This window comes from Galeopterus variegatus, unplaced genomic scaffold (genome assembly GCF_000696425.1).
Source record: "Galeopterus variegatus unplaced genomic scaffold, G_variegatus-3.0.2 Scaffold2746, whole genome shotgun sequence".
NCBI lineage: Eukaryota > Metazoa > Chordata > Mammalia > Dermoptera > Cynocephalidae > Galeopterus > Galeopterus variegatus.
The window spans coordinates 142,043-164,797 of NW_007728857.1; the positions used below are offsets into that span (position 1 = coordinate 142,043).

The window sequence follows — 22,755 nt, forward strand, 5'->3', positions numbered from 1 at the left end:
CTCCCTCCCTCCCTCCCTCCCTTCCTTCCTTCCTTCCTTCCTTCCTTCCTTCCTTCCTTCCTGCCTTCCTTCCTTCCTTCCTTCCTGGTGGCTGTCCAGTGCAGCAGTCCAAACTCTGGGACTCGGTGTTATGATATCACACCCTAACAAACTGAACTAAGGTTCTGTTTTGTTTTGTTTTTTGATATGTGTAAGCAGAAATATCCTAGTTCGAGTGAAAAAAAATCTAATTTGAATTATGAAAAGAGAGAGTCATGGCCCCTCAATTAATTTTCAGACTTGTACAAGTTTACAAATCCAGAAACACTTGAAGGTACCCTGGGACACTGACAGAGATGCATATGTGGCTCTTTCTCTCAGCCTTCTCAATAAAGAGCTGTGGTCTTTTAACACGGTTACTGTATACTGGGAGAAGAAAATAATCAAATCTCTCAGAGGCACCTGGAAACCGGCTGTCAACTGACACTAATTGCAGGAGAACAGAAAGGTCACTGTGGCCCTGCAGTTAGAATAGGGACTCGTGAAAGTGAGGCTGTCAGTGGAGTCATAGCTCAGGCCCATCACACAGTGGAGGCAAAGGGTCTCCACAAGATCCAGGGCTTATTTTCCCAATTGCAGAATGCATGATTAGAATAAACGCACTTAGCAGCAGGCATAATCTTTACGTTGGTTCCCTGACCTGTGAAGTGAGGCCTGTTGTGTGAACAAGGCCAAGTGGAATCCACTGGAGCTGCCTCTAACAAAGAAAACAGGGAATCTAGAGCTGCATCAGAGTTGTGGAAGGCCTGGGGACATCACAGGCACAATCAAGGACTTAAACTGTGCAAGGGAGGTGTTTCCCTTCAAATCCACATTCAAGTCTATCATGTGATCTGTGCACATGATAGATGGATATTGATGAATACAAGGGGTGACCATAATCGCAGCTGCTGAACCTCCTGTGTTTTCATTGCCTGAGAAAACTAACACATGACCAGGTACCTGCTATGCCACTGCTGGTCTGTCAAGTGCTTTTTTCTCCATATCTGTCCATAAGATCCACCAGGAGCAGTTTGATTTCAGCTGGTGAGGACAGAAATATCCCTGCACTGTCTCCCCCGGGTACATATCAGTCCTCCAGCCCTGTGTTATGACTTAGTTCCCAGGGACTTTGACAGCCTTCCCTGCCACAAGCTATCAGAACGGTTTAGTACATTGATTTTGTCATGCTGATTGGAACTGGTGAGCAAGAGGTAGAAACTGTTTTAGATTTACGGTGAAGAATATTTTGTGTCAGTGGGTGGAAAATAAACTCACATCAAATTCAGTGGACTTTACTTCTGTGACATTCTTCTTTTTTGGAACATAGTTGATTGTGCATATCTGTGGGTAACGGTTTTGAATATCAATCCCTGTGTGCAGCATGTGTGTTCAAATCAGGATAATTCGAATATTCAGCATTACACAATGTAATTGATTTAGGTGGACTTTTAACAATTCCTCCCTTCCCCCTGTCACCCTCACCCTTTCCCACCCCTGGTAACCTCCGTTCTGTTGTCTTCTTTTGAAAGTTCAACATATTATTGTGATTGTTGTACCTCTTTTTTCTTCATTGTCAGCTCCCATTTCTAAGAGAGAATATGGAGCATTTCTCTTTCTGTGCCTGGCTTACTTTACTTAACATAATGTTCTCTAAGTGCCTCCATGCTGCTGTGGATGACAGTATTTCATTATTTTTAGGGCAGATTCATATTCCTTTGTGTATTTACAGCACATTTTCCTTACGCAGTGTTGGTTCTCAACCTTCACTACTGTTAATAGACCTAGATATGGGACTGCTGGTATCCCACAGATGTGATGGTTTCCATTCTTTGGGAATATTCCAGCAGTGGGATTGCTGGATCACATGGCATTTGTGTCTGTATTTGTTTGAGGAAGCCCCACACTGTTTTCCATAAGGGGTGCGATTATGTAGAGCAGCACCAACACTGTAGAGGAGTTTGTCTTTCCCCACATCCTCACCTGCATATTTTATTCCCTGTCTTGTTGATAACAGCAAGTCTAACTGTGGTGAGATGATATCTCAATATGGTTTGGATTTGCATTTATCTGATGTTGAAAGATGTTGAGCATTTTTCCATGTGTCTGTTGGCCATTCATAGATCTTCCTTTGAGAAATGTCTATTCAGCTCCTTTGACCATTTTTTAAGAGGGTTGATTTTTAACTGTTATGAGTTCCTTGCATATTCTGGATATTTATCCTTTGTCAGATTCGTAGCTTACAAATAATTTCTCCCACTCTGCAGGTTGTCTTTTCACTCTGTTAGTTGTTCCTATTGCTATACAAAAGGTTTGAGTTTGCTATAATAAGATTTGTTTATTTTTGTTGTTGTCTGTATTTGTGGGGTCATATTCAGAATATCTTTGCCCAGTCCCACTTCCTGAAGTGTTTACCCTATGTTTTCCTGTAGGAGTTTTATAGTTCCAGCATATAGATTTAAGTCCTTAATACATTTTTTTGACTTACCAATCCAGAATTTATTTTTATTGGCTATAATTATTCATGAGATAGAAATCTGACTGTCACCCCTCGTGCTGAAGATGTGAGTTCCAGATTCATACTGGCAGCATGTCCATTACCACAACTTGCATTAGTGCCCCATGTCCCCCACACAATGATCCCCAGCGTCCCTCCACCTCCCACTTCACCCCCGCACTCCACTTTTTATCCCAATGTATGTTCTCTCCTTCTGCAAGTCCAGTGCACCACTGTGGTCTTTCTTTCCTTGCTTCTATCTCTCTCACCTCCCACTTGTGAGTGAGCACATGTGGCAATTATCACTCTGTGCTTTGCTTATTTCACTCAATGTAAGTTTCTCTGTTGTTGCAAATGGGATAATTTCATTCTTTTTTATTGCAGAGTAGTATTCTATGGTGCATATATACCACGGTTTCCTTATCCAATCAACTATCGATGGACATTTAAGTTGACTCCATGTCTTAGCTATTGTAAAAAGAGCCGTGATGAATACAGGAGTGCAGGTATCCCTTCAAGAAGATGATTTCCATTCCTCTGGGTATATACCCAGAAGTGGGATTGCTAGATTGTATGGAAGATCTATCTGTAGTCATTTTAGAAATCTCCACATTGTTTTCCATAGTGGTTGTACTAATATACAGTCCCACCAGCAGTGCTGGAGAGTTCCCTTCTCTGCATATCCCCACCAGCGTTTGTTATTCACTGTGTTTTTGATTACAGCCAGCCTAACTAGAGTGAGGTAGAATCTCGGTGTAGTTTTAATTTGCATTTCCCGGATGACTAGGGATGTTGAGCAATTTTTTATTTTTTCTTTTGTAGCTTGTGATTTCAGGCTCATGGTCATAAAGTCTGTGCAACACACTAGCTCCCGAAGTGTTTCACCTATATTTTCCCTTAGTAATTTTATGGTTTCAGGTCTAATATTAACGTCTCTAATCAATTTTGAGTTGATTTTAGTATATTTTGAGAGGTGAATCTCTAGTTGCATTCTTCTGCATATGGATATGCAATTTTCCCAGCACCACTTGTTGAAGAGGCAGTCTTTTCCCAATGTAGATTTTTGTTCCCTTTCTCCAATATCAGATGGCTGTAAGCCTGAGGTGTGATTTATTGATTCTCAATTCTGCTGCACTGGTCTATCTTTTTTTTATGTCAGTACCATGCTGTTTTTGATACTGTAGCTTTGTAGTATAATTGGAAATCAAGTGGTGTTATGCATCTGGCTTTATATTTTTTGCTCAGGATTTCTTTGGCTGTTCGAGGTCTTCAGTTTTTCCATATGAAAATTAAGACTGCTTTTTCCCCCTCCATTTCTATGAGGAATCTCATTGGCATTTTGATGGGGATTGCATTGAATCTGTAGATTGCTTTTGGTAGTATAGACATTTTCACAATGTTAATTCTTACAATCCAAGAGCATGGAATATCTTTCCTTCTTTTGTGTCTTCTCTAATTTCTTTTCAGAAGTGTTTTGTAATTTTCATTTCAAAGGTCTCAGAAGTGGTTTCTACATCTCATTTGAGAGATTTTCACCTCCTTTGTTAAATCGATCCCTAGGTTTTTTTTTTTTTCTTGACATTTGTAAATGCACTTACTTTCTTTATTTCTCTTTCTGTTAGTTTATTATTTCAGTATATAAATGCACCTGACTTGTATCCTCCAATGTTAATTAAGTTATTAACCAGACCTAGGAGTTTTTTTGATAGAGTCTTTAAGTTTTTCTATATATACTATCACGTCATCTGCAAATAGAGACAGTTTGACTTTGTCTTTTCCAATCTGGATTCCCTTTATTTCTATCTCATGCCTGATTTCTCTGGCTTGTACTTCCTGTACTATGGTAAACACAAGTGGTGAGAGTGGACATCCTTGTCTTGTACCTGTTCTTAAGGGAAAGGCCCTTATTTTTTCCCCATTCAGAATGATACTGGCAGTGGGCTTGTCATAAATGGCTCTTATTGTGTTGAGACATTTCCTTTTTACACATAATTTTTTGAGAGTCTTTATCATGAAGTGATGTCAAATTTTTCAAATTCTTTTTCAGCATATACTGACATAATCATATGGTTTTTGTGTGTGACTTTGTTGAAGTGGTATATCACATTTATTGACTTTCATATTTTGAAGCATCATTTTATCCCTTGTACGAATCCCACTTGATCATGATGTATAATTTTTAAAATATGTTGCTGTATTCTGATTGCTAATATTTGGTTGAGGATATTTGCATCTATGTTCACCAAAGATATTGGTCTGTATTTTTTCTGTTTTTGTTTTGTCTTTACCTTGTTTTGATATCAAAGATATGTTCATCTCATCGAATGAATCCTGGAGAGTAGTTTCTGTTTCAATTTTTAGAATAGTTTGAGGAGAATTGTCATTAATTCCTCTTTAAAAGTTTGACAGAATTCAGCTGTAATGCCATCCAGACCTGGACTTTTCTCTTTTGGAAGATTGCTGATTTCCAATTCAATCTCCCTGCTTGTTATTGGTCTGTTCTGGTTTTCTACCTGTTCTTGATTCAGTCTTGGTAGTTTGTGTGTGTCTAGAGACTTATTCATAACTTCCAGATTTTTATATTTCTTTTCAAACAGTTGTTCATAATACTCTCTAATTATTCTTTGTATTTCAGAGGTATTGGTTTTAAAGTCACTTTTTTCATTTCTGATTTGTTATTTGGGTCTTCTCTCTAGTTTTTGTTGTTGTTGCTGTTGTTAACCTAGCTAGTGATTTGTCTATTTTATTTATCTTCTTGAAAAAGCAACTTTTTGGTTTGTTAATCTTTTCCATTGTTTTTTGGGTCTCTATTTCATTTAGTTCTGCTCTGATCTTAATTATTTCTTTTTCCGTCTACTACCCTTAGGTTTGGATTGTTGTTGTTTTTCAAGTTCTTAGAGGTGTACTCTTGTGTGGTTTATTTGAAGTCTTTCCATTCTTTTGATGTATGCATTTATTGTAAAAACTTGCCTCTTACTACTGCTTTTTGCAGTATCCCACCGGTTTTGTTATGATGTATCTTTATTTTCATTAGTTTCAAAAAAATTTTTGATTTCCTGTTTACTTTCTTCTTCGACCTATAGGTAATTTAGGAGCCTGTCTTTTAGTATTCATGTATTTGTACAGTTTCATGAGTTTTGCTTATTACTAATTTCCAGTTTTAGTCCATTGTGGTCTGAAAAGATACTTGGAGTGCTTTAAGGTTTTTAAATGAGCTGAGACTACATTTTTGTCCTAGTATGTGGTCTATCCTGGAGAATGTTCCATGACCTTATAAGAAGGAAGTATATTCTTTTGTTGTTTGGTGAAATGTTCTGTATATATCTGCCAGGTCTTGTTGGTGTAAGGTGTAGATTAAATCCTGTGTCTCTTTGTAGACTTGTTGCCTGGGAGATTTGTCCCATATCATGAAAAGGTTGTTCAGGTCACCCACTGTTAATGTATTAGAACTTATTTCTTTCTTTAAGTTTAAGAGAGTTTGCTTTTTTATATATGGGTCCTCCAGTATTGGATACATATATTTATAATTATTATGTCTTCTAGCTGTATAGATCTATTTATCATTTAATGGTGGTGGTGTCTCTTTTTATGCTTTCTGGTTTAAAGTCTATTTTGTCTGATATAACAATACCAACTCTTGCTCATTTTTGGATTCCATTTGTGTGGTATGTCTTTTTCCATCACTTCACATTAAGCGTGTGTGTCTCTACAGGTGAGGTGGTTCTCTTGAAGACAGCATATACTTGGGTCTAGCTTTTTAATCCAATCAGTCAATCTGTGTCTTTTGAATGGGGACTTTTATCCAGTCACATTTAGGGTAGTTAATGACAAGTAGTGTTTAATTCCTGTCATTTAATTACTTCTTGTTTAGATGATATAAATATCTTTTTATCATTACTTCCCCTTTATTTCTCTTCTCTACGTTAATTGGAAATTTAAGGGGGCATTATTTAGCTTCTTTCTCTTACTCACCGTCATTTTTTTTTTAAATGGTGGGTTTTGCTCTTTCTTTTGTATTTGTGGTAGTGGTCATCATTATTCAGATTCCAGAAGAAGGAATCCCATGAGAAATTCTTGCAGGCCCGGTCGTGTGGTGGTGAACTCCCACAGCATTAGTTTCTCTGGGAAATACTCTATTACTCCTCATTTCTGAAGGAAAGACTTGCTGGGTTAATTTCTTGGCTTGCAATTATTTTCTTTTAGTTTTTTTTTTTTTTTTAATTTTACTCGTCAAAATACATTGTAGTTGATTTTTATGTCCCTTTACCCATTCCTTTCCAACCCTTTCCTTCCCCCCAACATCATATTTGTTCACTTGACTTAAAAAGTTAAAGGAATTTTTGTGGTTACTCTGTCTTCTTCAACCCCACCCCTTTGTTTGCTTGTGTGTTTGTTTATTTATTTATTTTTAGCTCCCACAAATAAGCGAGAACATGTGGTACTTCTCTTTCTGTGCCTGACTCGTTTCACTTAGTATAATTTTCTCTATGTCCAACTATGTTGTTTCAAATGGTAGTATTTCATTCTTTTTTATAGCAGAGAAGTATTCCATTGTGTAGATGTACCACAGTATCCTTATCCACGCATAAGATGATGGACTTTTGGGCTGGTTCCAGCTCTTGACTATTGTAAGTAGAGCTGAAATAAACATTGGAGTACAGGTATATTCCCAGCAGTGGAATAGCTGGGTCATGTGGTAGATCTTTCTGCAATTGTTTGAGGAAACTCCATGTCATTTTCCATAGAGGCTGCACCATTTTGCAGCTCCACCAGCAGTGTATGAGAGTTCTTTTTTCTCCACAACCTCGCCAGCATTTATCATTCACAGTCTTTTGGATATTAGTCATCCTAACAGGGGTGAGATGGTATCTCAGTGTGGTTTTGATTTGCATTTCCCGAATGCTGAGTGATGTTGAGCATTTTTTCATGTGTCTGTTGGCCATTCATATATCATCCTTTGATAAATGACTATTCGGCTCCTTTGCCCATTTTTTAATTGGGTTTTTTTGGGTTTTCTTGCTGTTAATTTGTTTGAGTTCCTTGCATATTCTTGATATTAATCCTTTGTCAGATATATATTGATAGAATTCCATTTATTTATTTTACCTTTAGTTGCATGTGCTTTTTGGATTGTTTTAGTATTTTGAGCATACTATTCCACTTTCTTCTGGCATGTAGGGTTTTGGTTGAGAAATCTGCTGTTACTCTGATGGGGGCTGCCCCTGAGATGACTTACTGCTTTTCTCTGTTGCTTTTAGAATTCTCTATTTGTCTTTGAGGTTTGAAAATTTAACTATATTGTGTCTTGGGCAAGAACTTATTGGATCGTATCTTTCTTGGGATATTTGAACTTCCTGGATCTGAAAGTCTGTATCTCTCCTTACACCTGGGAAGGTTTTTGTTACTATTTCCTTGTGTAGGTTTTCAATACCTTTTCCTTTCTCCTCCCCTTCTAGAATACTCACAATTCAGGTTCTAGAATGCATGATGTTATCTGCTATCTTTCTTTGATTTTCCTCATTATGTTTTATTTCTCTTTTTTTGTCTGTATGGGTTATTACAAGAGGACCATTTTTAAGGTCTGAAATTCTTTCTTCTGCTTGCTCTAGACTTCTGCTATAGCTCATTGTGGGTTTTCATTTCACTGAGTGAAACTTTCATTTCTAGCAGTTCTGCTACACTCCTTTTAAAGATATTAATCTCTTCGTAAATTTCCTCCTTCATATTATGAATATATTTATTTTGATTTATTGTATTCTCTATATTAGACTTTTTTATTTCTTTGGGTTTTCTTAAGATCATTGCTCTGAATTCTTTTTCAGACATTTCAATGTTTCCCTCTTCCATCGAGTCTGAAATTTGAGCATTAGTATAATCCTTTGGTGTTGTCAGATCTTCTTGATTACTTGTAGTTCTATTATTTTTTTCACTAACATTTGGTCATTAGGTTGAGGATTTGTTCTTCTATTATGCTGAGGTTGGCTATGAGGATAAAGATTTCTTCTTCTATTTTCAGGCTTTACTAGTGACTCCTGTTATATCAGTGTAGTCAAGTGAGCAGTCGGTTACCTGTAGAGTAGACCTGGCTGCTACTATGGTGGCAAATTGTGTTTCCTTGACAGTGGGTGTGGTGGTGACTGTTACACCACCTAGGGTCCTGAACCAGAATCTGTGGCCATAGAATGAGCTCTAGTGGTTCTCCTCAGCTCACCTTGGTGGGACAGGCCTTGGGTCCTGGGGCTTTCCCCTGGGACGAAGGAGGGGGATGGGTCATTCACACCCCATTCATCTCCTTGTCTCACCTCAGTGTGGTGGACCACAGGTCCTGTGCCTCCTTCCAAGTCCAAGGAGGTGGGAGGCATCATTCACACTTCACACATCTCCTTGGTTCACCTCCTTCATTGCTATTTTAAGAGGTCATTTCATGGAGATGTAGCAATATTTCATAATTGTCCTGAAGTGGACATCCAGGCACCCCAAAGTGGTCAAGGAGGCAACTCTGCTTTTTGTTTTTCCTCAGCCAGCCTCAGACTCACACCACTTGTGAGGTCTGAAGTGTCCTGAACAGCAGCAGCCACAATCTAGAGGGACCACACTTTCCAGGCCTCCACCTTCAGTGGAAGTGGGTCCCAGGGCCCAGCCTGAGTGTGGGATGGAGACACAGAACCTAGCTATCGGCGGAGGCACTGAGAAGCATTACTTCAAAATGCCCTGCACTGGGGTTGAGGACATGTGGCCTTATTGACATCATCAAGTCCTCCTCAGGCCACCTGCAGCTCATGCTGACCCCAGAGAGTCGCACAAAGCCCCTCATCATGCAGCAACAAGATGAGGTCTGGAGCTGTATTAACCAGGACAGCGAGTGGATGTGTCTCCTCCACTGTGGCTTGTAAGGTGTAGCTCTTGTGCTCTTAAGACTTGAGTACCAAAAACACAAGTCAGTCACCAGGTGGAGCCTACTGCACAGGTAAGACAGACACAGGATTCCTAAGGGAGACACGTTCGCTCCAGAATAGGAGAAGTGGAGGCCCGTGCAAGACACTGGTCTATAGGGATTCCAACCAGGGTCCTCTGTTCCTAGATCAGCACCTGCTTCTGTTGCTGGGGAGACTCCCTGTCCAGTGCTCTCTGTGGCCCTGTCCTGACTGTGCCCTCCTAGAATGTGGACAGGCTGGGCTGCAGGTCCAGTGAGACCGTCCCCACACATCTGGGTGCTCAGTGTGGTTGAACTGACTGGGCATGGATTTGCATGTCTGGCCCTCCTCATGGAGACCCTGGATCCCTCTCACAGGCATCTACAGTGTTCCTTGGTAACAGGAGAACAGACAGTCCCACCACACATCCCATTCCCAAGTCTACACCAGCATTGTGTTTGCTTTTCTTCAGTTTGACAAAGCAAGTCACAAACCCAGGCCTAGGGTCAGTGTATAGGCACTACCTACATGCAAGATACAGGAAAGAAGGAGAAATTTCCTGCCCATTACTGTTAATACTAGTCACATTGTGAGTGCATGGTGTGGGTTTGTGTGTATGTGTGTGGGTGTGAGAGGGTGGGTGCGTGGGTGTTTCTGGGTTAGAAGATGTGTAGTGGGCTTTGAGACCCTTCATTCTACTGTGTCCTTCAGTTGGAGGAGGCTGAAGATGATAAGAGACTCTCCCAAAGCCCCTGAGAGTTCCCGGACTCTCCATTACTGTTGACTGTGTCACTGCACCTGAGAGCTCCAGGGAAGAGACTCCTGGTAGTTTTATAAAATACTTGCTTGGAGAGTCCCTGCAGAGCACTTTGTGTTTAGTGAGGCCAAATCACTATCTCAAGAAATGCTGACAAAAGTATATGGTGTCACTGAAAGAACACCCTGAAGCTGGGGCACAGACCTTCAGTACTGCAGTACAGGTGCTGTGACAAGAACACACTGTAAGCTCAGACAGGAGCCTCCTTTGCAGGGCAAGGGCTGTGCTGCAGGGGGCGCTCAGGACTTGCCCAGCACAGGCTCCAGCAGGTGCGGAGGTGGCTGGTGAGGAGCTTCCTCTCCAAGCCTGGAACTTCATCTTTCAAAAATAGTGATATAAATGCAAATATATAAAGCAGTGCTGATGTTCCTTTAAATATTTTACTGTATTGGGAGCATGTACCTCACACAATAATACAAGGACAGCCACACTTAGAACAGATTTTTAGCTCTTGTAGGTATCTTAATAGTAAAAACAAAATGGAGTACAGGGATGCCTTCATTAATTCAAGTGGTGCAGAATTTGGGGAGAGACACTGATCCCAGGAATAGGAAATTCAGATTTCAGGTCTTGGTAATGTTACCTGGGTTGGTGTTTTACAGGAAAGTCGTGATTCAGAGATAGCAGTAGATGAATGAACCTGAGTGGATCATAAATAAATTAGTAACATGTGGAGCAAAGTGCATGAATGGAAACTATGTAAATTCTGTGTGAAATCTATGACATGAATTTGGGGATAAGCCTCAAATTTATTCAAAACACAATTATGACTAAATATTTTGGAAGGTCTTAGCTTATGAAGAGCCCCATGCAACTTCTACTGTTAATATGATCAGAAACACAGCCATGGATTACACATATTAGGGGGAATCTGAGAACAAAGAGTCTTTCTATCGATCAGCCTGGGAGCCCAGGTCACCAGACAGGTGCAGGGGAAACGAGCTCAGGGGTGCCCAGGAGATCTCACAGCTACTCATGGCCCCTGCTGGACACTCATGTGGAAGGGCCAGTGGTCACTCTCTCAGAGCTTTCAATGTGCTCTTATGGTGCCTGGTGGGACCAGAACAGGGTCAAGGCAACTGCTCAGCAAAAGAGACCCTGATGGGCTCGTAAGTGATCCAAGTTATCTCCGTGCCATTCAAATGTCAGTCACAGTGAGAAGCGTGACCTGTTGGGGTTTGTTCCTCAGAGCAAGGGGCTCTGCCTGCCCAGAGTTCAGGGTGCGACAGGAGACGCATGTCCTCAAGATGGGTTAGGACGAGCGCCCTCATCATCTCACTGCTGCATGGCCCATATGTCACTGATCTCCTCTGAGTCTGAGGTATTAATTGAACTTTAAGATATTCTATCTCATAAATATGCAAATCCTGAGTTCTACTGAGTTCGACTGATAAACACATCTGGTAAATACAGGTGTGTCTGTGTCCTGAGAGCGTCCAGGTAGACAAGTATCTGGGATGTAGGTGTGGTTCTAAAAGTTTCAAAACTTGTCTATTTTAATGGTTTTTCCAGAAGACATGAGAAACCTCTTTGTTTGCAATGTGTCCCTAAGACCTGCAGTACAACAAAATAATGTGTCCTTATTTCTGTTTTGGACTAATTGATGAGCTCAAATAAGTGCAAAAATTCCTCTCCTTAGGTTTTTTATGTAAGGCAGAGGATTATCTCTAATGGAAAACTAACAACATAAGAGAAATTCCTGCTTAATAACACACAGTTGTATTTAAAGGTATGAGTCATTAACACATATTGTTTCAAGGTTCTCAACATGAGTCTCTAATAAATCTAAGAAATGCACAGCTTTTCTTTATTTAAGATAAAACTATTTTGAGTACAATCAGCATTTATTCACATCGTCTGCATGTGTTAGTATGTACAACTAACAAATTTTGATGTTAGGTTATTTTTCAAATTAGTTATTTTATATCTCATTGTTGATTATTTTGTGTTGCTATTTAAGCAGAAAGCAAAGAGAGGTGACTGGAACGGACTAAACAATGACACAAATCACAAACTATTGAAACAAGACGCCCAGATGTGAATGGATCCAGGCTTGGGTATTTCAACAGCCCTTGAATCCAAGTTATTGACTTTCCTAGATTTGGACACTAATTCACCTGGCATTTTAGCTTCATGTTACAGTTCACATTTATGATTTGTGGACATGAATGACTTTCCAAAGAGTCACACAGAGATATGAAGATACCTTCTTTTATGCAAGAAAGGAGATGATTCTTCTGAAATGCCCTCCTGAAGAATCAGGAAAGCCCCAGCAGACCATCTCTCCTGCCTCCATGAGTGGAACTATGTCACGTGTCCACATGGACAGAAGTCCCTAATGTGAACAATAAAAATGCACCAATAAAGTTGGTCCTGTTAGTCATATGAGATCACTAGAGACTGATGTCAAGGTCCACATTAACTACATTGACATATTTTGTGTTTAATTACCCCAAAGTCATTACATACATCTTCACTAAATTTCCCCTTGTCACACCTGAGTTTCATGTGTACAGATGTTCCTCAACTTATCATGGAGTCGCGTCTCAATAAACCCATTGTATATTGAAAATATTTTAAGTCAATATACATTTAATCTTTTGCCAAACACAGTGTTAAGGCAAAAATTTGGTAAGTCTAGACTCCATGAAAGTTTGTCATTTAATATTTGCCAAGTACAACATCCTTATGTGTTTCCCTATGCTCTCTTTTAGTAGTTTTATAGTTCGGGGTAGTATATTTAAGTGTCTAATCCATTTTGAGTTGATTTAGGTATACGGTGAGAGGTGCAGATCTAGTTTGATTCTTCTGCACAAGGATGTCCAATTTTCACAGAACCATTTCTTTAGGAGACTGGAATTTCCCCAATGTATGTTCTGAGTGCCTTTTTGAAAGGTCAGTTGACTTTAAGTATGTGGATGGAGTTATTGATTCTCTGTTCTGTTCTGTTGTTCTGTGTGTGTTTATATGATAGTATGATGCTTCCAGCTTTATTTTATTTTATATTTTTTTGTTGCTATGGATTGCTTTGGCTATTTAGTGTCTTTTGTTTTTCCATATGACTCTGAGGATAGTATTTTTGTTTGTTTGGTTTTTGTATTTTTTTTTTTTTACATTTCTGTGACAAATGTCATCACCAGTTTGTTTGCAAAGTATCCATTTGACATTTACCACTCCAAGGTAAAACTTTCTATGTGTATATATGTGTGTGCTCTTGTGTTTAGATTTTGGACAAGCTTACTTTATATAAATGTTTTCATAAGTCAGGATGGAAACACAAAATAAATCAGCTTTTTATCAACTGAAAGAGTAACATTTTTGCCAATGAATTATTTGAGATCATTATCAAAATAGGCAGACAATAAATTTGCATCCTCTGAAGAATGGAAGCTGATGAAAATCTACCTGCAGATGTCCAAGGAGTCCTTGAGGCTTGTTTTACCGGCCATGTTCCACCTTTAGAGAATCCCAAGATTTTTCTTGATGACTGGGTGCATATGGTGAAAAACAACCATGGCTGTCTTTGTAAAGTTTCACCACAAGTGCTGATTTAAGATAGTAACCAATTTGTCTATATTTTGTTCAGCTGATTAATAGAAATGTTCAACTAATATTAACTTGAATCAGCAGCAGCCATAAAGTAGCTTTCCTGAGAACACAGATTATCTGTGAGGACAGGGCAGCTGCTGACCCCTGGACACATCCCACAACTGACACATCGTATGTCAGAGGATGTGCAGAAGGCCCCACGAGCTTCAGAGCACTGAGGTGGATGAGCCAATGGGTGGCTGGAGTCAGACAACGTCAGGGAAAGGGCTGAATAGTCTGTCAAAACCACCATCCCTGGTTCCCCCTGTGGTCAGAGTCCACAAATAAATATATCTGAGCCTGAACATTTGGAACAGACCTGAAGGAGGCTGGGATAGGAATATCCCATGTTAGAAAGTCTGACAGGGAGACCCTGAGCAAGGTACAGCACGGTGATTGATTTGGGACCAAGTATCACAGCCTTGTAGTTTATATTATTGTCTTTAGGCATAATTGAACTTCAGTAAAGCCTTGAAAAGTCTATGTTTTTATTTCAGCATTGCTCTGGCAGGTATTTTTATTGTTGATTTCAGGTCATGTGTTGTTCCCAACTATCTCACATTCAAATACTTACAACCATGCAAGGCAAATATCGCTAAAACCTGCACTTTTGTAATGAAAGCTCCCAATTTGCCTTTTCCTCTCACCCTTCATTCTATTTAAACCTCACATGATCACAGGCACATCACAGCGTGGTTTGCAGCATGAGAATTTGCTCTGTAAGATCATTCTTGACCCCTGCTCCCCATTTCATCTTTGCCTTATGGGTCTATTCTTGGATCTCTCCTCACTTTTCCCTTTTCTCTCTCCCCCTCACGCTCATTGGTGTTTCAAAGGAGACAAACTAGAAACCTGAATTTAGTCCCATGATGCTACGAACTTTCATTCCTTTATTGCTTCTAAAACCAAGACATAAAATCATCTCATTCCCTGCTTCTGCTGGTTTCCAATGCTACTCTTTGTTTGTATTTTATTTTAATCTTATAATTTTTGTTTACATTTTCTTATTGATCCATTAAATATATAAATACTACTAAGTATTATTATTATTGGTATAATCATTTTTTAATATTGTTTCTTTTATTTAAAGCACATTTGAAATTTTCTCTGCTAGTATTTTTCTCACATTTCTCACACTTTGAGACAATTTCATTTCCATGAATATATTTTATCTATTCAGTGGTATGAGACTCCTGATTAATGATTTTTCAATATTATTTTCCTGAAAATATTTTTTTTGCAAGAGATCCATCCACAAAACACAACATCGAGCATATACATCAGTCTGGCAGGATAATTATGATACAAGAAACAGTGTGCGATGCACTAAATCTCCACAACACACAGTGTGGTCCTGCTCTCTTTGTACCTCAGGAGATTCTTCCTGTACACTGTGACTTCTTGAAGAACATTCATAAAAATACTGCAAAAGGTCACATTTTTGTCTGTTACAAGGAATTGCTCAGCATCAATCAGAGGCATCGCTCCAGGTAGATTTTCAAAAATGATCAGTGGTGAGTGTGTGTGTGTGTGTGTGTGTGTGTCTATGCGTCTGTATGTCTGTATGTGTTTGTGCAGAAAGAGAAAAGGCAAGAGTCAGAGAGACAGACAGACAGACAGACAGAGGTGACACATGCTTAGTGTGTTAGACTCCAGTGCACCCCCCACCATTCTCTTTCAATCTGAAGACAACACATAACATACATTTTTGATCTTTTGATGTCAGTTAGAGCATATGATTAATTATGCCAAAATGAATGTGCACAGATGCCACACACACACTCACAGCCTGGCTCATTAAAGTAAAGTTCAGCATGCATCACATTCAGTTGCACAGGATGAAGAAGTTGTGTAGATTTGTGGTACAACACTGGGCCCCCCCCATTACCAATACTGTTTTGTGCACTTGCAGTGTTTATAGAGTAGAGTCCATGTTCAATGTCTTCATATAAAATAAAACATAGTCCATCTGAAATTCCTTATTCCCTCCTCTTCTGTTTAATGTGACATGAAGGGCTGTCCCTGCATGACATGGACCTGCTCTTGGGACTGCGAGGGAGCTCCCAGGGGCAGACTCAGCCCAGCATCCAGCCCAGCCCCTGGCCTCTTTCTCTGTGCTGGGCAGTGGTACAGAGGGCAGTGACCGCAGTCATGGAGGGGCTGTCATGGACCCCAGCACATGAGCATCAAGGGGAAGTTTGTTTTTACAAGTTTTATGCTCTGGATGGTTTTACTGCTTGAATGTTAACCATTATAATTGAGGTTTTTAAAGGATTTCTTAAAAAATCAGGGATAACTGATGAAATTGGAGGATTAAATGAAGGATTAACATCCATAAAATTTGGATGAGAACTGAATGTAGATAGGAAAAACTTACACTACAGATGCACAGGACTTACTCTGTGACAGGGGCATTTAAAAGTCTTTTGCTCTTTCCCAAATACTTAGAATCAGTTTCCTGAGTAATGCACAAGGCATCATTTTTTGCAGAGACCCTGTGGGTTCCCATGTGCTGTGTCTTGTATCACAGGGTGGACAGAGCTCAAGGCAGGCTTGAAATTCATGGAACAGCAACAATGTAACAATGTAACAAGCTCTCAGGTGTGATGAGAACCACATGACAGGACAGGGTACAGGGAAAGAAAGCAGTGGCTCTGCTGGGATCAGTGCTGGGAAGCAAGAGCCAGAGCCTGGGTTTATGGAGCAGAGTTGGGCTGCACCAAGACAACCCAGAAGATGGGGTTGAAGGGAGGTAGATCTGGGCTCAGAAAGCTGGGGACACATTTCGGTTATTTCAAACTCACCAGCTTCTCTCCTATTCCATAATTGCATGTCAAATAATTTTAAGAAAAACGAAACTATACAGGCACTTAAAAAAATACAAAGTCTCTCACCTAAGTTTATAACCACTTATAAGAACACAGCTCCCCCGCATGCAAATTTTCCTTCAAGCTCTAGGGTAAATGTGGATGCTTGGCTGGTGGAAGCTCACAGGTCTGTCCTCAGACAGGGCTCAGGTCTCTGTGAAAGGCAGAGTTGAGATCTAATTGAAGATGAAACTGTGGGGTCTTCTCCTTTACCTGGTGACAACTTCCAAATGTGAGTTTGTCAGATGTCAGGGTCTGTGGGGTGGTCGTGACTGCACATGACTGACAGTGATTGATTCTCCTTGTCTCCAGGTGTCCTGTCCGAGGTGCAGCTGCAGGAGTCGGGCCCAGGACTGGTGAAGCCCTCACAGACCCTCTCCCTCACCTGTACTGTCTCTGGTGACTCCATCACAACCAGTAGTTCCTACTGGCACTGGATCCGCCAGCTCTCAGGGAAGGAGCTCGAGTGGATGGGACGCATCTATTACAGTGGCAGCACAGCTTATAACCCATCCGTCAAGAGCCGCATCTCCATCACCAGAGACACGTCCAAGAACCAGTTCTCCCTGCAGCTGAGCTCTGTGACCGACGAAGACACGGCCATGTATTTCTGTGCGAGAGACACAATGACAGGAAGTCAGCGTGAGCCCAGACACAAACCTCCCTGCAGGATACAGGAGGGGTCTGGGCTGCAGGGGGCGCTCAAGGCCCACCCAGCTCCTGTGCCCCATGGAGCAGGTGCAGAGAGGGGATGGGGGGCTCCTCTTGGGATCTGAGTTTTCCTCTGCTCTGCTGACTCCCAGATGTCCCCCAGGGTCAATTCCTTCTTTGCTCTCTGTGACTCTCTTTTCTCACATTCTTACTGCAGGGAACACAGAGTGAAGTAACTTTCCTCATTTGTAGATAAGATGTTTCCATTCACTGGGGACATTTCCCCCCCCCCCTCAGGTTTTACCATGACTTGTTCTCTTTCCTGACACACAAATCATTGTAAGGATTCTTTTGTTCCTTTGATCAAGAATATTTTCCCCTAAATTTTAGCTAAGTCCAGATGCAAACTGTCCACAAATGCGCCTTTTATCTCAGCCAAGTCCACATCCCATCATTGTTATAATTCACCCCCCCCCCATGACCTCAGCCCACAGGGTCTCTGTGCTCGCTGGGACAGTTAAGCCTCTGGATGCTCATCCACACCATGGACACTGATGTTCAGGATTTGTCCCATTCCCTGTCCATCCTTCAGTGTCCCGGATGGAGAAGCAGTTGCTTGAGGGCCCGACACAGCTCTCATGTTTCCATGTGGACAATTCAGGGTTACAAGCACAGTGATCAATCCCACCAGAGCCCTGCGGGGCTGAATACTTGGTGTGCATCTGTCAAAGCATCCTTGGGAACTGTGTCCTAAGATGATCTTTCAGCTTCCATTGGAATAGTCCACATAGATAATGAAATCCAGATGGACAGAGTCCTAATCCCTGTCCACTCTCTGATGTCCCCAAAGTATCCCTCACACATTTCCCTGATATCACCATCTGTAGAGCTAGGGCTAGGGCTCACAGACCACTCAAGTATGTTGCACAGACTGAGTCACAAACCCTCCACATGCAGGTCTACAAGCTGGGTAGTAGGAAAAAGGTCCTGAGAGCCATGGGTAAAAGATTAATAGGCTTTATTCAGAGCTAGGAGCAGGCATCCTAGTGGCTTCTCTGAGAGTTCTGAGAAGTACCATAGATCAGACCTGTTAGTCCTTTCTACTCAGGTCCATAACCCAGGACACCTGGGTGCCCAGATGCAATTACATTAAGTAGTAAAAAGGAACACCTGAGGATATTTACAGCAAATGCTCGGCAAGATTTTTAACATCTGAGGGGCCCTGACCATTTTCCTACATTTTCCCAACAATCCACTGCTTCAGGGTCCCTTACCATATTATCCACATGTTCAGAATCTTCTGGAATGTTCCCTTAGCTGGGACAAATGACCCTTACATTCATATAACCTATTGTATGTCCAATATGCCTTACACTTGTCCTGTAGTTCTGTCCTTTCAACTATTAGCCACACATGCCCAGTGAGTAGTCATCACTGGTGTGAACTTCAGTGCATATTCAATAAGCAGACACATTGGTCACACGAACTTATGTCTGTACTCAGGTGACTCTGGTGCCCACAGCCAGAGCACTATGGGTGAAAAGACAGAAGGGTTATTGGTACCAATAGGACCAGGTCTCACCCCTCTGGTAAGGTACATGCTAGTTTGCCAACCTGGGAAAGGATGGTTGCAGGAGTAGGTATCTTACCTGGCTTATGATACCTTACATTATCTGCTAACACTGTTGGATCTGTAGGTTCTACATGTAACACTACAGAGGAACTCATAATTGGCCATAATGACAATATAAACATGCCCTATGGAATAGAGCGCTCATCTGTTCCAGGCCATGTTACCTTTACTCGATTACACCAGGTACTTGTCATCCAAGGTGAAATTTCCAAATCTTCTACTAATCCTTTTCCCCAAGGCCCTATTAGGCCTACCCAGCATATATGGGGGGCTTCTATTCTCCAAGGCCATTCCCATCGTACTGTCTGTTCTAGTAGTAAACAGGTTGGGGCTGGTAAGAGAATATTTCCATTCTTGCCAAAAGCTCATCTCTAGTAGTGATCTGCTCTTGTTTATGTGCTGCAGCCCCATGCAACAGATCTTCCACTGGAGAGGGCCCGTGCTTGTGGGGTCTCTTATTTAGAATCCTGACTGTTGGCTGTAACCGCTGTGTCCACCCCTTCAGGGATGGGGGTTGGGCAGATAGACTTAGCTCCTGTTTTAGGAGACCATTGTATTGCTCAATCATCCCTGCTGCCTGGGGATGATATGGCACATGAAACTTCCACTGAATAGACAACTGGAAAGCCTACCTCGGAACCTCATGTCCAGTAAAGTGGGTTCATTGTTACACTCTGTGACTACAGGAAGGTTATACAGGGCCTCAAGGCTATTCAATGCCTTCACAGTGTTTACATGTCTGAGGCCTTACAAGGCCAAACAAACAGAAGACCAGTAGCTGTATCAGCAGCAGTGAAGATGTATCTGAAATTCTCTGACCTGGGCAGTGGTCTGACAAAGTCCACTTGCCATCAATCCAGGGGCACCCTTCCTTGAGTTATTTGTGCATCTATATGGGGCACCCCCTGGGAGTGTGGACACTCTTGAGCACATACTGGACAAGTATGACAGGCATTCAAACATCTTCCCATTTTATAGGCAGGGCCCATCTTGAGCCGCCATCCACATGGTTTTGCTGCCAGCATGCTGCATTCATCAATGTGAGCACTGGGCTACATCAGTAGCTGGGGCTCTCTCCAGCCACCTTACCTTAGCCAAGGCAATGGCTTCATCATTTCCTGGACTGGCTAAGGGGAAGTGTCCTGTGACATGGAAAAGAGTTACTTCTTTCTCATGCCCCAATTCCCATAACTCTTGCCACATGGCTTGTCCCCACAGGTGTCGGTGGGCAAACATCCCCTGTTAATACTTCCAAGTAGAAATCCAAATGGTTAAACCTTTGTACACAGCCCAGCTGTCAGTAGAGATGGTTAATGGCCCAGGCTCACTTTTTATCAGCATCCAAGCAGCTCTCAATTCTGCCCATTGACTGCTTTGTCCTGTGCCATTTTCATACCACATGTTATCCGATAAGGGCTGGACAACAACAGCTGCCCATGATGCTGAAGGTCCCATGCTAGAGCCATCTGTATACCAAGCTTGCTCTGTGATAGGTCCCTGTCCCTCATGGAAAGGTGTAGCCTCCACCTCAAAGGTAAGAGTTGTGCCAAAGTATCCTCCACAACCACTACTCGGCCTAGCACAGTTTGCAACCCTTTGGACAGAGGACTCTTTGGCACCGGGCTCCTTTGTTCTGTATATGCTCCCCATTTAGGCAGAGTGGGAATCTGAGCTACACCTGTTTTAGGTTTGGATGCCCACATGTGCAGCCAACCTAGTGTGAGATATGTTGTCTGTATTAGGATTTTGGCAGTTCTAGTGATAGCTTCAGTGGCCATCAAGGCAAAATATATGGCTGCTAGCTGTTTTTCTATCAGAGAATAGTGTACTTCAGTGCCCTTCCAGAGCTGAGACCAGAATCATACAGGTGTTTGGAATCAGTCTTGTCTCTGCCACAAACCCCATCCTAACCCCTCATGAGATATATGTACATCTAATTCAAAAGGCTTAGTGGGATCATCCACTTCTAAGGCCTATACTTGCTATACTGCCCTCTTTGTAGCCTGGAAAGCCTGTTCTATTTCCTCAGTCCAATTCCAAGGGGCTCCTTTCTTTATTAATGCATACATTGGGCATTCCATTTGAGCCATATGGGGTACGGAAGCTCTCCAATACCCCAGAATCTCAAATATGTCTGTAGCTGAGCTACAGTTTGTCGGTTAAGGTACGCATGTATCTTGTCTGTAATAGCTTCTGGGATGACCCTCCTCTTACCCAACCAGACAACTCTCTTAAGAATTTGACTGACAGTCCAGGTCTTTGCACTTTGGCTGTGTTCATGCCTGCCCACATAGTTCCAAATGCCTTAGCAGCATTGGAGCTTCCTGGGTTAAATTTGTTAGAGAATCAGAGGTTAACAACACATCATCTATGTAGTGAAACACTGTAACTGTGCTGGGCCTTGTCCTCTTGGCTAGTTCCCCAGCCACTAAACCATGACAGATGGTTGGGCTATGCAGATAACCTTGGGGAAATACTTGAAAGGTCCACTGCATCCCTTCCCAGGTGAAGGTGAATTTGTCTTGGCTATCAGCTGCGATTGGAACCAACTCAGAATGTGTTTGCCATTTCTCACAATCTTGGAGAGTTCTCTAGTATTCCCTCCCATGGCTCAGGTAGCTGCACTTACTCATTCCATTAAGGAGTGATTACCTGACCTTTGTGCATGTCTACAGCTATTCTGTAACTGCTGCCTCAGGGAAGGGTGGATGGTAATAGAGGCCAACTCTTCCATCTTCTCACCAGAGCACATCACACCATCCACCCCTAGGTCTCGTAACCTCAGCAGCCAAGCAGCCAGGAGCTCCCCTGTTTCTGCCAAAACTGTCTCTGCAAGTCAAATAATTCAACGTGGGAATAAAGGACATAGGTAGTGAACTGGGTCACCTGTGGATTGTGTGCCGGGTGGCTGCCTGGTCCTATAGGGTTCTTGAACTTCACTTTTTGGTGCACAACAGGTCATGCCTGGAGATGCACAGTCTCCCCCAACTCAACACTGGGTTTGTCATTAGCCCTGGTGTGAGAAGCAGGGGTGGCCACTCACTGCATGTCATCCTCCAGGACAATTATTCACACTTCCAACAACTCTGCTTTCTTCTTCAAATCTTTATCAGTTTGCAGCACACTGAGTAGTAGCCAGGCTCTGGTCAGCAGAAAAGTGACCCTTGGGCACCACATACTCAAGGACAGCCACATTTCCTCTTCCTTGCAAGGGCTTCTCCGAGGATGCCCAGCTTCATGGAGTGCCTGGTCTATGCTGACTTGCAGTATTGTAAGCAGCAACCAGATCCAGGTCAAGAGGAAAGTGGCCAGAGGGTACAGAATATTCAGGAGGAGCCACATTACCTCCTTCTCCCAAGGGGCTCCTGTACCTGCCCCCAAACCCTGCTGACTATGCCAATTGTAGAGGTAGGGCTAGGGCTCACAAACTGGGTCACAATTACTCCACATGCAGGTCTACAAGTTAGATAATAGGAAAAAGGTCCTGGAAGCTGTGGGTAAAGATTAATACACTTTATTCAGAGCTGGGAGTAGCCGTCCTAGCGGCTTCTCTGAGAGTTCTGTGCAGCACCATGGATTAGAGCTGTTAGTCCTTTATACTCAGGTCCATACCCCAGGACACCTGGGTGCCCATATGCAATTGCATTAAGCAGTAAAAAGGAACACCTGAGGATATTTACAGCAAATGCTCCGCAAGATTCTGAACATCTGAGGGGCCCTGACAATATTCCTATATTTTCCCAACATGAGACATTCAAAATTTACTCTCT

General features: G+C 41.9%; 1 gene segment (V, D, J or C); it reads left to right on the plus strand.

Moving 5' to 3' along the window:
- LOC103598807 overlaps positions 1-22,755 on the plus strand; it is a 34,517-nt gene that overhangs the window by 9,620 nt on the left and 2,142 nt on the right. The window contains 2 exon segments of the V gene segment in view: positions 17,014-17,343; positions 19,050-19,168. Coding sequence covers positions 17,014-17,343; positions 19,050-19,168 — 449 coding nt within the window.